General features: G+C 39.0%; 1 protein-coding gene across 1 annotated transcript; it reads left to right on the top strand.

Moving 5' to 3' along the window:
• Positions 1-2,817: 2,817 nt before the first annotated feature.
• LOC125314822 lies at positions 2,818-5,624 on the top strand. The gene is made up of 5 exons (XM_048278040.1): positions 2,818-2,884; positions 3,498-3,956; positions 4,044-4,187; positions 4,284-4,346; positions 5,053-5,624. The coding sequence occupies exons 1-5, from the start codon at positions 2,818-2,820 to the stop codon at positions 5,622-5,624; spliced, it is 1,305 nt and encodes a 434-aa protein (XP_048133997.1).
• The last annotated feature ends 10,515 nt before the right edge of the window (positions 5,625-16,139 follow it).

Genomic DNA, 16,139 nt, shown 5'->3' with positions numbered 1-16,139 from the left:
TTGCATTAGTTATAGGAGCTTGCCTTTACGCTAGGGGAGGTGCTTGCCTTTACGCTAGGGGAGGTGCTTGCCTTTAAGGAAGGAATGAGATTCTCCCTAAGGAGACTAAAGCCCTTTGATAATTGACATCTCCCCGATTTTTTGCATTCTCCGTTTACTTTGTCGCGGAAGGGCGGCTGCAACCAGGAGAGCAACCCAATGGCGACGCCACCAAGCGAAAAACAAGGAGATTTGTGCATTTCACAACCACCAGCAGGAAGTTTCAACCCAGAAAAAAACTATGGTACAACCAATTAGGTTTTGTGATTTCTTTCTTTCCCTTCATCTTGTTTGGCGGCGTATTCAATTTCGTATGCAAATTTAAGAAGTTTACGATTGAATTAACATCCTCGAATAAGTCGATTCACTATAGTCATCTCCGAAAACGCAATCGTGTAATGTTGTTCGGAGTGAACAATAACCTGCCAATAGAAATGGTAGTCACAATTTATGACAAAAAGTGTAAAGATAGCATTAACGAAGAAAATTCAGTAAAGACACATGGATGGTTGGTGAAATGTTCTTGCCACAAATAATACAGATTTTTGTAGGAAAATTACGACGATTCTTTTGGCCAAACGTTATGTTTACCCAATAAAGTCTAATCGATGTACTTTAATCCATGCGATGCATCGTCCTAATAAGAGTAATAATGTCGTAAACTTGCACCCCGTATCAATTATAACTAATAAATTGATTGTATTAATTGACAAAATCGATATGATTAATTTTATTTATTTATTTATTTATTTATTTTTACGTGTAGTTCTACCATAATTATTTCGTGAAATTGTGAAGACCAACTGAAGGTTGTCACTTTGAACTTCTAATCTCCGTTTTTCATTAATCTAGTGTTTCATGCAATTTGACATTTTTTAATCCAGAACATTTTAAACTCACAGCATGCAAGTGCTGACATGTAAATTCAAATACAATCGTTTCAATGACATTTTAATAAGTCTGAATAGCATCTTGAACTATAATTGAGAAAGCCCAAAAAGAATTACCGTTTTACTTTCAAAGAGTGACCAACGTGCTCACAATTTGTGAAAGGTGTCCTGGATAAAAAAAAATGGCACTCGGAAATAAAAACTCGCTAAAAACACATTGTTCATTATATAAAAGTTAGGGGGCCCCGTAAAACTAATTCATGATACAATACCTGTCTCGAAAAGAACTCGTGATCTCTATTAAGTTTAAATCTTAAATTACAATGTGTAATCAATCTTTCTAAGGCTATTTAGGTTCATTTCTTTTTGAGGTAACGAAGAGGTTCACATAAATGTGAGTTCAAAGGATGGCATGGCAATTGATAAAGCTTCCCAAGATGGTTGCAGAACACCCAGAGGTTCGTCACTTTGAACTCTGAACTTTTACTTTTCCATTTTCATGAATCTCGCGTTTCTCATGCATTTTTTTGACTTATTTCAATTTTGAATATTTTAAACTTTAAATCATATATATGTTAAGATATATATTCCAATATAATTTTTGCATGTTTAAAAATCTGAATAATATCTTGAAACATAATTGAGAAAGCCCAAAAGAAATACATTTTTTATTTTGGAAAAATTATCAAAAAAGTCCTAAACATATTGCAATTATATCAATCCAATCCTAAACCCCTTTTTTTGTGCCAATTCTATCCGAAATCTTTTTTATATGTGTCAATTCAATCCTTTCGGCCAACTTTGGTTGGCTGATACTGACACGGACACCAATGTTGATGTGGCCAATTTTTATTTATTTTTCTTATTTTTATGTTCTTTTTCTCCACCCCCCACCCTCGGCCGGGCGAAGCTAGCTTCACCTTCGTTGGGCAAGGCTAGACCTTGCTATCGTTCGGAGAAGTCTCGCCTCACCAGCCTCGGCGGCCGGCTGGAGCAAGAGGAAGGAAAAAAAAACAAAGAGAAAAAAAATATTAAATTAGTATTAAAAATTAGTGACGTCGGCGCCCTTGCCTGTCAAAGTTGACCAGGAGTACTAAATTGGCACACATGTTAATGGTTTAGGGCTAAATTAGCACACAAAAAAGGGGTTAGGAATAAATTGGCACAATTGCAATAAGTTTAAGACTTTTTTGATAATTTTCCCTTCTTACTTCCCAGGAGTGAAAGTTTTCAATCATAATATATGAATGATATCACATATAAGATAAATGGCAACAAGAAATTAAAGCTCACTAAAAACTTATGCTCTAAGATACGAAATTTGGAAGGATCCACAAAAATAATTCATCATACAACACCTATCTCGGAAAAAGCTCATCATCTTTGTTAAGTTTAATGTTAATTTTTTTAAAAAAGAAATTTTTATCATATCAATTTTTGTCAGTCAAGTTGAATGGAGTTAACAGAAGTTTGATTGCACAAATTTGATAATTTCTAAGATGCGATTGCATTTTTGTTTTTTTTTTTTACTTTCAGGATTCAATTGCACTTTAGTTTTAGGACTTTCAATGCATTTATCCTTAAAAATAAAGTAAAAATCACATTGTCCAAACTATGAAAGTTAGAAGATGCCACAAAACTAATTCATGATATGATACATTCTCGAAGAAAAACTGACAATCTCTACTAAATTCAACGTTAAAGTTTTCTTTGTATTAACGTTCATTATCTAAGTTGACTATAGAAAATCCCGCGCAATAGAAGGGGATGATACTAATCATGTGTAGAAGATCTAAACCATACAAACTGTGACTAATTGTTCTAATTTGTCATGTTCATTGCTCTTTTTGGTAATAAAGAGGTTCACGGAGAAGGGAGTTCGGTACACATGGCAACTCTTAAGGAAGACTTCGAGAAGTTGCTGGAGCAAAAGCTTGATAAATTGAAATCTAAAGGTTCGTCTCTATGAACTTTTGATGTTCATTCATCATAAATCTCGTGTTTCATGCATTGACTTTATTTATTCCGAAACATTTTAAATCCCACGACTTACAATTTGTTTTTTTTATGGAATTCGACGAACGGGGCTAACGCACGTGCAAAATGAACTGGTGCATATCCTATCTTTGATATCATGAAAGAAAGTCCAATCATAAAACTTAATTTAATAGTTGGAGGGAAACCGTGTGTATGTAAAGAGGTCAACCCGTAAAGCATAAGTTGGTAGTTGGAGAGAGATCACGTATATATAAATAGATTTACGTCCCATAATTAAGTTATGTGAGATATATCAACATGTTGAAATATAAAGTCGGATATAATCTTTTCATAGATTTAAAATCAGAATATGATCTTGAATAATAATAATAATAATAATAATAATAATAATAATACTTTTTTACTTGCAAAGAGTAAAGTAAAGTGGAAAAGGTCTATTGAGTAAACGACCATCTCTTCACTTGCATCTGTGTTTCCTCGGAACTTTGAGCAAGTGCTGAGATTATAGTCAACCTAGAAAAAAGAAGAAGTGCGAAAGCCTGAGGAGTTTTTGATGTGCAACTTTGGCAGTCCTGCCAAGAGCGGTGGTCAATGAGACCTATCGATCCTTGTTTGAAGCCGTATTGAAAGGTGATTGGAAAGCTATGGCGAAAATTCTCGATGAAGACGGCACCGCGACGACGGCCAAAGTCATGACCATCGGAAGTAATCACTTTGCCGTGCTCGAAGTCGCGACTATGGCCGCACAAGATGAGCTGGTCGAGAACCTGGTCCAGCGCTTCCCCGGGTGCTGCAAAGATGTCAATCGCAGCAGGGCCCTCTGTTATGCCGCCCGAGGGGGAAGAATAAGGATAGTAAAGGCATTAGTAGACAAAGTTAACGATAAACCCGAAATCATCGCCGACGCTTTGCAGTTCGTTCTCAAATTCCCTCCACTGCAAAATGAGGTTATTTGGTACCTGGCCAGGCGTACGACATCTCCGCCGACCGGAACTCTCATGGTCGGCCTCATCTTCGCCGGCCATTTGGGTTAGGATTTCAAACGCGCTTGTCTTTATCTCATTCCATTCACTGTTCACTTGAATTGATTTTTTTTCGCTCTCTTGTCCCCGAAAGACGTGCTCTTGTACTTAGCTGGCAAGTACCCTGGCCATTTGGGAAGTATTGAGGTGAGGAGCTTTTTGGAATTCCTGGTGCTAATGAACCGTTACTTCCGCAGCGGAGCTAGACTCAATTTCTGGGAAAAATCCATTTACAAATGTAGGTACTTCTTGTTGTTTCTTACGATGTTAGGTATGTGCAATTCGAGCAACTCCATTCGCATGGCGTTCACTCTCATCTATTCCCGATTTTCAGGTATCCCTCAATGCTTGGTCGATACATCACTTGACAACTTCAAGGACGCGAATATGGATCGAGGTATTTATGTCGATCTACTCAATGGATGGACATTAGGTCATAGAGATAGAGGTCAATTGATCCAAGTTGTTTTCTAACATATTCAAGCGGAACTAAATTCAATTACAAGTGCAATTTTCATTGCACGAGTGTGACTATCTTTTTTTTTGTCATTGATTCCCCTTATTTGTCAACATGATTCTTCTCTCCTCTTCATGGTGGTAGCACTTAACCGGCTCAAGATATTGCTATGGAATCTTGCCACAAAATCAGGTACACATGACCTCATTTCATGTATGGGTAGAGATCTCAAGTGTATATTGATACTTTTTGTATCCCTTTGAATCATAGTTATTAATATAGATTGGCTGTCAGTTCGTGTATCACGATATAATTTGATTCTAATCAGTGTAATTCAAGGTTTCAACTATATTTATTAACAAACATTTATCGATCTGTCGCCAAATCTTTCCATTTTTTCAATAAAAAAAAGAACTCTTTCTTTTCTAGAATGACATCATTTGTATTCGTCAATAGATACATCTATTCTATGATACATGCATTTTGATTTTCAAGCCATACCGAGTTTGATTTCTTGATTAATATTTTAAATCACATTTCCTCTTAACTATTTTATGCACATAAGAACGCACCGTAAATGTGAAAGTCTCTTTAACTTTTTTATTCTTCGTCGTCGGGAAAATTGCTTATGTGATGTTACATGCAGCACCTTTCATCGAAAGGTGTCGAAAACTGAAGTTGAGGCACAATTGCTCGCTTGAGCTTGCAAAACGAGCTCTTGCCGAGATGAAGAGTAATATGGGAGCTCCCAAAATGCTCGAAGGTCTATTGACTTCAGGCATTGTCCTCGATGCCGCATCGCGTGGAGTCTTTGAAATCGTCGATTTATGTCTTAAACATTATCCGGAGTTGATGTGGGATGACACTTTCGCAAAAGAACTGATAAAAACAGTTGTGAAGGGACGGCATGTTGAGCTGTTTAGACTGGTGAATGCGCACACCCCCATTCGATCTTTGTTGGATAGTCTTTCGATGAACGTTGACCTAATGGACGCTGTGATCGAATGGTCATCAAAATGTGTATCCCCTGATGTCTCTGGAGCTGCTTTTGTTATGCAGAGGGAACTTCAGTGGTTTCAAGTCAGTCCTCTTTGTTTATTTCCCTTCCTTTTACGCTCTTTAATCAGCATTTACACTGCTAAAGTCTATTATTTCTCTGAAGGTAGTGGAAGTCAGCAGCTTTCCTTCTTTGAAATGGCTGAAAGTTCTAGAAGATAGAAAAGCATACTGGGAAACTTTTGCAGAGCAACGCAAAGGCTTGCTCAAGGACGCAGGGCAATGGATGAAGGATACGTCATCGTCTTGTAGCCTCGTCGCAACTCTCATTATTACGGTAGCTTTCGCCGCGGCTTTGACGGTACCCGGAGGAGGCAACGAAAGTAGTATGGCAATCCCGATAAATTCGAAGAGGAGTTCATTCATGGTATTCGTAGTTGCAGACTCTCTCGCTCTCGTCTCCTCTGTCACCGCCACGCTGATGTTCTTGGCCATCCTGACTTCACGCTACGCAATTGAAGATTTCCTCCATTCACTGCCGACTAAAATGATACTGGGCCTCACTTTTCTATTCCTCTCTTTGGCCTTCATGCTGGTGGCGTTTGGCTCTGCTCTTACGATCATCCTGAGCGAACGATCGAAGTGGATCTACATTCCAATTGCTTTGGTAGCTGCCTTCCCTGTCCTATTGTTCGCAATCCTACAGCTTTCCTTGTATGCTGAGATGGTCAAATCCACCTTTTGGCCTCGCCTCTACCGTCCTTTGAAGGTTTGGAAGTGATCTTTATTATTATCGGACGAGGACATTGGTGATGGGCTCATTGTTTGTACTCGTTGTTGTGTGTGAAACGCGAATATTGCGGAGTTTACTGATGTTTTGAGACTTTTGAAGTGCGACATCAGCCATACTTACCCTGAATTTTAGTGTGTGATGCCAAATGCACGCCCTGTCTCAATGTTTCGTCTATACACTTCCTTGCTCATTGCCGTATTAAGGTGAATCCAAATTTTCAAAGTATTGACGACATGGCCACCCCTTCCTAACTGATCACCTAGCCACTGACCAACACCGCCGCCTCCATCAGAATCGTAGCCACCAAAATCCTGCACTCCAGCCTCACCCGAACTTTAGCCTCTTTCAGGTCTCTCTGTGATCACACCAGCGAAAGGCTTCACGTTTCTTCGGTGAACAGTGCCAGGACGAAGAGCACCCGGCAGGACAGTGAAGCGAGGAGGATCAACATTCCTGGACGCAATGGACATGTGGAGATGTTTTCAATGTTGTGACAAGATGACCAAGTTCGATGTAATGTCGGAGCACACGACTTAGAATCTCAAAGGTCACGTCTCATCGGCCAAACATCAAAGAATAAACCGCCTATGAGCTAACAGATACTTCTACACATGTCTCTTGAGGCCATAAATCACAGTGAAAGTTAGCAAGAACAAACTTGTGAAGTTAGATTGATGCTCCGGGGAGTAGGATACAGAATCTTCCAAAGAAAACTCAGAGTTACTGATCTTATGCTGCTTTAAACCAACATTTACGACCGGAATCAATCAAAGAATAGGAGATCGTAAACCAAAGGAACCATTTGAACAATAGAGGAGTTTCCTAACGCATCGGTTCCCATGACACGTTTAGAGACGTGTCTATTTTGCTCATCCACAGCGGTGCGAGCCAAACCGAAATCTGACACTTCGGGCGTGAAATCATGTTCCAATAATATATTGCTGGCCTTGAAGTTCCTATGCATAACACAGGGGCTCGAGTCCTCATGCAAATAGGCTGAACCCCGAGCAGCACCAAGGGCTATCTTCATCCTAGCTGCCTTGTGAACTCCTGAAAGCATGGGAAAATAGACACTGGCTATACACCTCACGAAGGAGAATGATGAGCATGACAGAAGTATGATAACCCTAGAAAAGTTGCGGATTAATCTCCACTAGACCTACCTTGCAAATGAGACTCCGCAACGCCATTTGTAATAAGTATGCAAACAGTGCAGCGGACACGTTCCTCCGGACATATACCAATCAGCTTGACAAGATTCCTGTGATGTAGGCAACTAAGCATCTCGACTTCGGCTAAAAATTCCCGGCCGCCCTGTTGATCCTCCCTCTTCAGAACTTTCATGGCTACTTTGGTCCAATCTTCAGGAATGCCACTATATACATGCCCAAAGCCGAGTTCGTCGAGTATTCTTGACTTGTTGAAATGATCGATCGCTCGTTCAATGTCACTCACCCTAAATGTTGCAGCGGAACCTGCATAAGTTGGGATGCTAGATCCAGATGACGACCAGCAGAGCTTGGGCCACTTCCGCGTATAGACCCGGCCATAACTGCAAGACATTAGTCTCAATGTTACATAATATGTTCAAAGTCACAGACTAGAGTTGTTATATAATTTTAACCAAGTCATTTTTCTTGTCAACTCGGATACTAAAGTCTGGGACATCTGCTAGGACTCAACTTCCAAAAAAGGAATGAAATTGAAAACTTGGAACTCTGTGTTGATGAATGGTCAGGCAATGCCTGGCCTTCAGAATCTCTACATTGATGGATGCGGTAGCAACGTGGTTTTTGAATTTTTGGTAAATGATCAATCTAATTCTTAGACTATGTGAAATTAAATATTCAATGTTATCGTCAATAAATTCAAGCTTAAGGAAAATATTGAATATTTTCACATAATTTAGGGACTAAATTGAATATATACCAAAAATTCATGAACAAACACATTGAACAAAGTAGAAATTTGAAATCACATTGCACATTTAGTCAAAATCCATGAATCATTTGTGTCAGTTTTCTAATGGGCAAGGATTATTTGTATCATTTTCTCAAAAAGTAATGATTATCCCAAGCAGGCCGAATAAGTTTGTGAAACTCTATCTGGATTTTTCCGCAGTTGAAGCAAAATTAAGCTGGGATGGAAAGTACTCTTTCCAAAAATTAGGACTCTTAATTCCTACTTAATTAAGTAAAAATGTACCATGAATTTAAGTATTAAACAAAAAAGATAGGGGCGTGAGATCCGAAGGGAGGATATCAAACCATCGGAGATTGGCAATGATGAAATACCGGCAAAGTGATTTAAGAAGCTGACATTGTAACAGTATAATGGTGCAATTTCAACCGCAAGTGTTATGAATGGCAAAAAATATTTAGCAATCATGACAGGACCCACTTTTGATATTATGTCTAGCATTCCACCGTTATATTGTCATACTGTTATACTAGCATGAACTATCGAAAAATGAGGTACGTATTGTCCCACACAAGAAGACAAAACGTCGATTAGGAACAGTGGCAAGTGAGATCCCACTGATTTCAAACAGGCTGATCTACCGACGGATTCAAAAGAATTAACATACTTAATTTTTTTTTTTTAAAAGAGAGCATATGTTGACATCTAAAATTGGCCTGGGCTTCAGAGAGCCAGAAGGCCCACAAGAACATCGCAGCCAGAGTATACGTAACGCGTTAGCGACCAATAACATGTCGAGGCAGATACCCGAGCGAATGAAGCGTCGGTGACATCGTAAGATCGGTACATCATGCTGAAGATCATTTAGAGCAGATAAGCTAGAACATCAACCATCTAGTGAATAATATGAACAGTTACTGAAACCTACCAGAGAATCTAGGTATAGAGTGTACGAAAGTAAACGCTACCAATGGTTGCCCCTCGTACTCTGTTATAAATAGCCGGAGACAAGTCTTTGTAAATGATCCCGATCAATAACACTTATCAATTTATTCTGCGATTAACTTTATCTGCTTTTACTATCCTATTGCATTTACTTTACTGCCCAATTTACTTTTACTTAGCCTATTTACTTCATGTCTGGAATCACCATAGGAATCCGATTAAACATAAAAAAAATCAAGGATCTACACCTTTCTTGAAAGATCTTTAGTTGCGGACATTTCCAGCAAAACAAGTATATAATAGTGCAAAAAATATTATTACCGTATAGTGAAAAAAAAGAATAATATAACGCTGTTGACGCTTGAATTTTTGTTGATGAATAAAATGAGGGTATCATATTGAGTATGTTTCTCTAGCTCATCCGTTTCCATAGCAAACCAACAAGCATCGCGATCGAAGCCACGGTTATTTTTCGACGAGGACCATTAATGTCATCATCCAATAAAGTTTGATGCCTACTCTCTCTGCACGTATTAGCACTAGGGAAAATCTTCATCAAGTTCTACACATAGAAATGAAAATCAAACTTGTTCTCATGATTAAATGAAGGTAAAAGTTGAGAGTTAAATGGGAGCAGACTTCTTCCCCCATGTCAATACACAACTAATTTACCTACTTTTGGACTTGAGTAGGTCCTAAAAAGTCAAGGGGAGACAAGGGGAAGGAGATCCCCGATGCGGTGGATGGATCTCCTCTGTAAGTTCTCTATTCGTATTCCATCTCTCTAGGGAAGAAAAAGATTTGGAAAGAATTTAGAGGTCTGAAGCTGGGGAAGGTAGACCCCAGGTTAACTTTAATTAACAATTGCTGGATAAATAGGTATAGTAGCCTCCCGCGCCTGCAGTCACAGAGGGGAAGCTTCGGCTTCTTGCTGAGTCGATCTGTACTTCCCACGGTGTCAAATTAACCGACTTGTCGAGTCAGTATCCCTGAAAAATCTTCTTCTAGTTCTGTATATAGAAATGAAAATCAAACTTATTCTCATGATTAAATGAAGGTAAAAGTTGATAGTCAACATGGAGCAGACTTCTTTCCCCATGTCAATACACAACTAATTTACCTACTTTAAGGAGCTACTTGTACAACATGGCCAACATGTTAGCAGACTTCTTCCCCAAGACTAAGCGTCCTCCATGCAAGCAACAAATGTCCATAAGTTCTTACACGTATTTGAGATTAATTTCATTACTTCTAAAAAGTTCAAAGGATGAATCGCACAACGTTGGATTGGCACATGTCACGTATCACTCTGTTCTACTTTAACGCTGAACCAAATGTTATTGCAGAACGACGTCGTGATGATTCTTATGACTTATCATACACGGGCCTCTTTTTTTCTTAAGAATATGGTGTCAATAGGGAAGGTGAGAAAAGTTAAAGAATCTTATAAGTTTTCACAGCTATTTTAGTTTGAAATGTACTCATTGTATATTAGGAAAACATCTACATAATTTAGAATAACTATGTTGCGGATTAAGCTACAAATTTCATACAAGTAGCTTCGAATATTCAGTATGAAACGATTTCACCGATTCCGTTCATTTTGTAATTGTTTCATAACTCGTTCAAAGTTTGATATAAAGAAATTGCTTAGGAATTATAAAGATGACTAGTAAAATTTACATAAGTGATGAGAAAAACTTACAGAAGCTTATTGATAATAAAAAAAGCGCTTTTTATGTATGTTTGTGTTTTTCCTAGTATATGTACCCGAAAAAAAATTAGATCTAATAGTTCATATTTGATAAACGTTTATTATGTCTCAACAGAAAATTCGACATATCCACGTAATTTTTAGCTGCCCTGATTAGTTTTGACAGAAAGATAGATTGGAACCCGTAATTAGTTAGATATTTAAGGAAAATCATCATAAAAGTCTTAAATCTATTACAATTGTGATAATTCAGTCCTAAACCTTTTTCTTTACATTTAGTCTTAAAACTTTTACAATTGTGCCCTTCAGTCCATTTAGCGAATTTTGGCCAGCCGATCTCGACAAGGACACCGGCCAGCAACCTAATATTTTATCAATTTTTTAAATTTTTAGATTTTTTCTTTTTTCTTTTCTTTTCTTCCCCTTCTCCTTCCCCTTTCTTGTTCCACCTCCAGCTTCCCTGTTCTACCTCCATCGATCGTCGGACCTCGATAGCCGGCCAGAGGACGACACTTGAGGCCGAGCCTCTCCAGCCCAAATCTAGCGAGGCGAGGCGAGGCCATCCTCATCCGGCGACGGCAAGTTCGAGCCTTGCCATGGTCGGGTGAGGCTCAACCTCGCCAGATCTAAGTTGGCAAGGTCGGCCTCGCCCGGCCATGGCGAGGCTAGCGAGAGCCTCGGCGATCGTCCTCTCGCCAGCCGCCGAGTTCCGATGACCGATGGAGGTAGAACAGGGAAGGGGAAGAAAAAGCAAATACAAATATTAAAAATGTAAAAAAATTCAAAAAATTATTAAAATATTAGGTCATGCATATTCATGTCGGCGTCGGCCGGCCAAAATTCGCTAGATGGACTGAATTGACACAATTGCAAAAGATTTAGGATTGAATGTGAAGAAAAAACAAAGGTTTATGACTAAATTGACATAATTGCAATAAGTTTAGGATTTTTTTAGTAATTTTTCATAGATATGTAGTATGTGCCGCGAACCCAACATGTGTGCAGTTCAAAATTATTCACCAAAGTTGAACTCAGTTGCTCTTCCTCTGTGGTACTCCTTTCCTTCAACCCTTCTTTTCAGCATCTAGTTCCCCCGACTTCTTTTCCTCTATCAGGCTGCTAAATGATAGGGCACTTCCACAAATCCTGAAGGATTAGTAGAGCTTTGGGGATCGGCGACCGTTGGAGCACAAAAGAACAAATCTCGAGAGTCCATCGAAAACCTTTGAAGGGTTTATGAGGTGGGACCGCTACCGGTAGTTTACGAAAGCACGTATCCCGGTTGTTCATTGGGAATCTTTGAAGTGTTCATGAGGCACGATGATCTATTTTTGGAGGTACCATAAAATGCATCTGAATACGACGATTTCAAGACAGCTTATCATCTCTTGAGATATAGAAGAAATCCTCTCTTAAATCTCAATTCGATTTTGAGGCACCTACCTTCACTATAAATTAAGGGTGTGCAAAAGAGTCAGAAATCATCCGGACCATACTGGCCTGGTCGATTTTGGGCTGTTCTCATAGGAACTTGTCCAATTCCCGTTTTCGATTTCAGGGTAGAACCGATTGCCCCTACCACCTATTAGAGAAAGACCATCTACGTCGCAATTTTATGTTGTCTATCTTGCGCGTCAATCATGTCAATCTCCCTTCCCAACAAATCATGTCGTTTCTCTTTGTATTAAAACTCTCTCTCTCTATCTCTCCCTCTCTCCCTCAATACGCCAGGTTTGACCTTTTGCAGCCTGAAATAACAGCTCGTTGACTTTGCGTTTTGCAAAAAGATAGACGTCAGTGCTTATCTAAAAAATAGTTGGCAATAAAGAAATTGGAGCTATTTATTTGAAGATTCAGACCATCTGAGAAATATGCATGACGGCCGTTGGTATGAACGGACAAAGACCCCGAGGGAAAGCAACAGGGGGTATTTGAGCGTTCCCGAGGATGAAAGATCAGGACCGTTGGACGCGCTGACTAGAAAGGCAAACGATTTTTTTTTGTGCCATGAAGAGCTAGTGGTTCTTGTTCCCTCCCAAGCCATCGTCAGAAAATTATAAAATAAGGGTCTTCCGAGTTGGAGCCAACGCCATGACGTGGTTCTTCTCCTTTACTTCAATGTGAAATTACAAGTTCAATCTGAGCTGATTAATGGGTAGGGCATGAAGATCCATGTTTGAGCCTCCCAATAATTTAAAAAGATAATCGATTTTTCTACACTTAAATGATCGGGCTTGAGCAAGCTGGGCTCGAGAGGAGAATCGCTTCTCCAGGCCTACCCATTTTGCTCCACGAATCAACCAAGACGATGTGGGGCCCATTGGGCCACTTGCCCGATGATCGGGTCTAGGCCCAAACACGATACGACATGATAACTATTAAAAAAGTCATAAACATATGGCAATTATCTCAATTCAATCCTAAATCTTTTTGCATTTGAGTCAATTTAGTCCATCCGACTGATTTTGATCTTAATCCACCGATGTGGCGTGGCGTGGTCGACACTGAAGTGGATAATTTTAAATAATTTTTTAATAATTTGCCAAATTTCTTAATTACAATAAATTGGAACATCTCCATTTTACATCTATATTTTGCGTGAAACATTTTTATTTAGAAAGATTTTACCTTGAATCGAATTGACGTTCCTTGCGTGTGCTTTTGGGCCGGACAAAGTGAGGTGCTGGGTTTTGCTTTGAGCTTTATTCGGCCCAAGGTTTGCAAATTAAGTTGCCCAAATAGATTTCCTGAGCTTGAGAAAAGAATCTACTTAACTTGGTAATGACTCAATTCGATCATGGTATCAGGGGACTGCATGAATTCCATTGTAGAAAAGGGAGACGGAGTCGCCTTCTAGGGACCGAACCAAATGATATGTGCCCCAAAGCCCCAAAAAATGACCAAAATGTCCTAAATCTTTTGATGATTTGTCAATTCAGTCCTAAATTTTTTAAGTTTTGAATGAAAGTATTTTCTTTAGAAAGATATTATCTTGAATCAAACTGAAGTTCCTTGCGTATGCTTTTGGGCTGAAGTGCTTGATTTGCTTTGAGCTTTATTCGACTCAAGACTTATAAATTAAGTTGCTCAAATAGATTTCCCGAGCTCAAGAAAAGAATGTGCTTAACTTCATAATGACTCAATTTGATCATGGTGTCGGGGGACGGTATGAATTCCATCGTAGGAAAGAGAGAGAGTCCCCTTAAATGATGGTTCGATCATTGAGGACTAAGCCAAATGATCTATGGCCCCGAAGCCAGGAAAACCGACCAAAAAGTCCTAAATATTTTGACAATTTGCAACTCATTTATAAATCTTTCAAGTTTTGTCTAAAAGCATTTTCTTTAGAAAGATATTATCTTGAATCAAATTGAAGTTCCTTGCGTATGTTTTTGGGCCAAATAAAGTGAGGTGCTCGGTTTGCTTCGAGCTATATTCAGCTCTTGGAAGTTAAGTTGCTAGAATAGCTTTCCAGAGCTCAAGAAAAATGATTCAATTTGATCATGGTGTCAAGGGACGGTATGAATTCAATTGCAGGAAAGAGAGACGGAGTCGGCTTAAAGTAATAGTTCGATCACTAGGGACTGAACCAAATGATCCGTGCCCCGAAGTTCTAAAAATTGACCAAAAAGTCCTAAATCTTTTGACAATTTACAATTTTAGTGCTGAACCTTTCAAGTTTTATGTGCAAGCATTTTCTTCAGAAAGATTTTATCTTAAGCCAAATTGAAGTTCCTTGCATATGCTTTTGGGCCGGACAAAGTGAGGTTCTCGGTTTTGCATCGAGCTTTATTCGGCTCAAGGTTTACAAATTAACTTGCCCGAATAGCTTTCCCATGCACAAGAAAAGAATGTGCTTAACTTGCTAATGACTCAATTTGATCATGGTGTCGAGACGGTATGAATGCCATTGTAGGAAAGAAAGACAATCGCCTTAAAAAGCGATGATTCGATCACTCAGGATTGAACCAAATAATTTGTGGCCCCGAAGCCTGGAAAATTGACTAAAAAGTCCTAAGCACCTGTTAATCCAATTGTCCGAGCTGATGAACTTGACCCAATAAATCTATTAGAAGTAACAGAATCTTTTGATGATTTATCAATTTAGTCCTAACCTTTTCAAGTTTCGTGTGAAAGTGTTTTCTTTAGAAAGATTTTATCTTGAATTGAATTGAAGTTCCTTGCGTATGCTTTTGGGCCAGAGAAAGTGAGGTGCTCGGTTTTGCTTCGAGCTTTAATTGGCTCAAGGCTTACAAATTAAATTGTCTGAATAGCTTTGCCAAGCTCTAAAAAAGAATCTGCTTAACTTGGTTATGACTTAACTTGGTCAAGGTGTCGGGGTACAATATGAATTCTATTGTAGGAGAGAGGGATGGAGTCGCCTTAAAGTCATGGTTCGATCACTAGGGAAGGAACCTAGTGATCTGTGGCCCCGAAGCCCGAGCCTAGTTTCCAATTTGTACAAGTCTAGTCTATGTTCCAGGTGATAATCCGTTTTACAATGATGTAACCCAACCTCTATAAAGTGGGAAAAATCGATATGCTTTACTTGCTATCGATGTGAGAGCTTATCTTTACGACTGGGGAGGTACTTGTATAAAAGGAAGAATGAACTCCGCCTAAGGTTACTAAAACTCATTGGTAATTGAATATCTTACCCATATTTGCATTCTCCCTTCACTTTGTTCTTGAAAGACAACAAGGGGAGCAACTCAATGGGATCAGCGAATCCGAATCTTGCAGAGGTACCACCAGGTACATGTTCAGGTTCCAACATAGAAAATTTATGGGATGAGCTATGTGGTCTTATAACTTTTATTTTTATTTTTTGTATCTAGTTTGGCAGCATATGTAATTGGGACTGAATACAGGGACCAAAAAATAAATAAATTTCCAACAAACTTACATTGTAGAAACAACGTGTGGCCATCAATGGACCTGTCAAGATGGGTCATAATTTCATTCTTAACCCACATACGATGGGCTGAGTTATTATGTGGATTAGTTATGCCTAATAAATGAGTCGTAAATTGATTCAAACGTAATATGACGTTAAATAGGTCATGTGGACAAAAGGAAAAAAAGTCATAAATGGGTTTTCGACTTACTTAGACCCAATCCACCTTTACGAGTCTCTCTTTATTCTCTCTCGCATTCACTCATTCCGCACTTTCACCTCAGCTTGGGTAAGGATTTTCCTAAATGGGTTTAGATATTGAGGTGTTTTATGAACATTGGTCGAGTCGGGTTAGGTATGAGTCACTAGATTTGCATTGCAACAAATGGGTCAACAAACGGGTCTATTTAGGTCGGACCATTTATGACCAATCCACCGGTTTGACAGGTGTAACCATCAAGTAAAGCA

The sequence above is a fragment of the Rhodamnia argentea genome, chromosome 4 (genome assembly GCF_020921035.1).
Source record: "Rhodamnia argentea isolate NSW1041297 chromosome 4, ASM2092103v1, whole genome shotgun sequence".
Classification (NCBI taxonomy): Eukaryota; Viridiplantae; Streptophyta; class Magnoliopsida; order Myrtales; family Myrtaceae; genus Rhodamnia; species Rhodamnia argentea.
Note: the sequence above shows the minus strand (reverse complement) of the source record. Positions and strands in the feature narration are given on the sequence as shown.

Bases quoted from the DNA above. Each gene is read 5' to 3' on its own strand.
- LOC125314822 (XM_048278040.1), top strand. From the start codon at position 2,818: ATGGCAACTCTTAAGGAAGACTTCGAGAAGTTGCTGGAGCAAAAGCTT. The intron at 2,885-3,497 runs GTTCGTCTCTAT...CAACTTTGGCAG, and splicing joins TGATAAATTGAAATCTAAAG to TCCTGCCAAGAGCGGTGGTC. The intron at 3,957-4,043 runs GTTAGGATTTCA...TGTCCCCGAAAG, and splicing joins CATCTTCGCCGGCCATTTGG to ACGTGCTCTTGTACTTAGCT.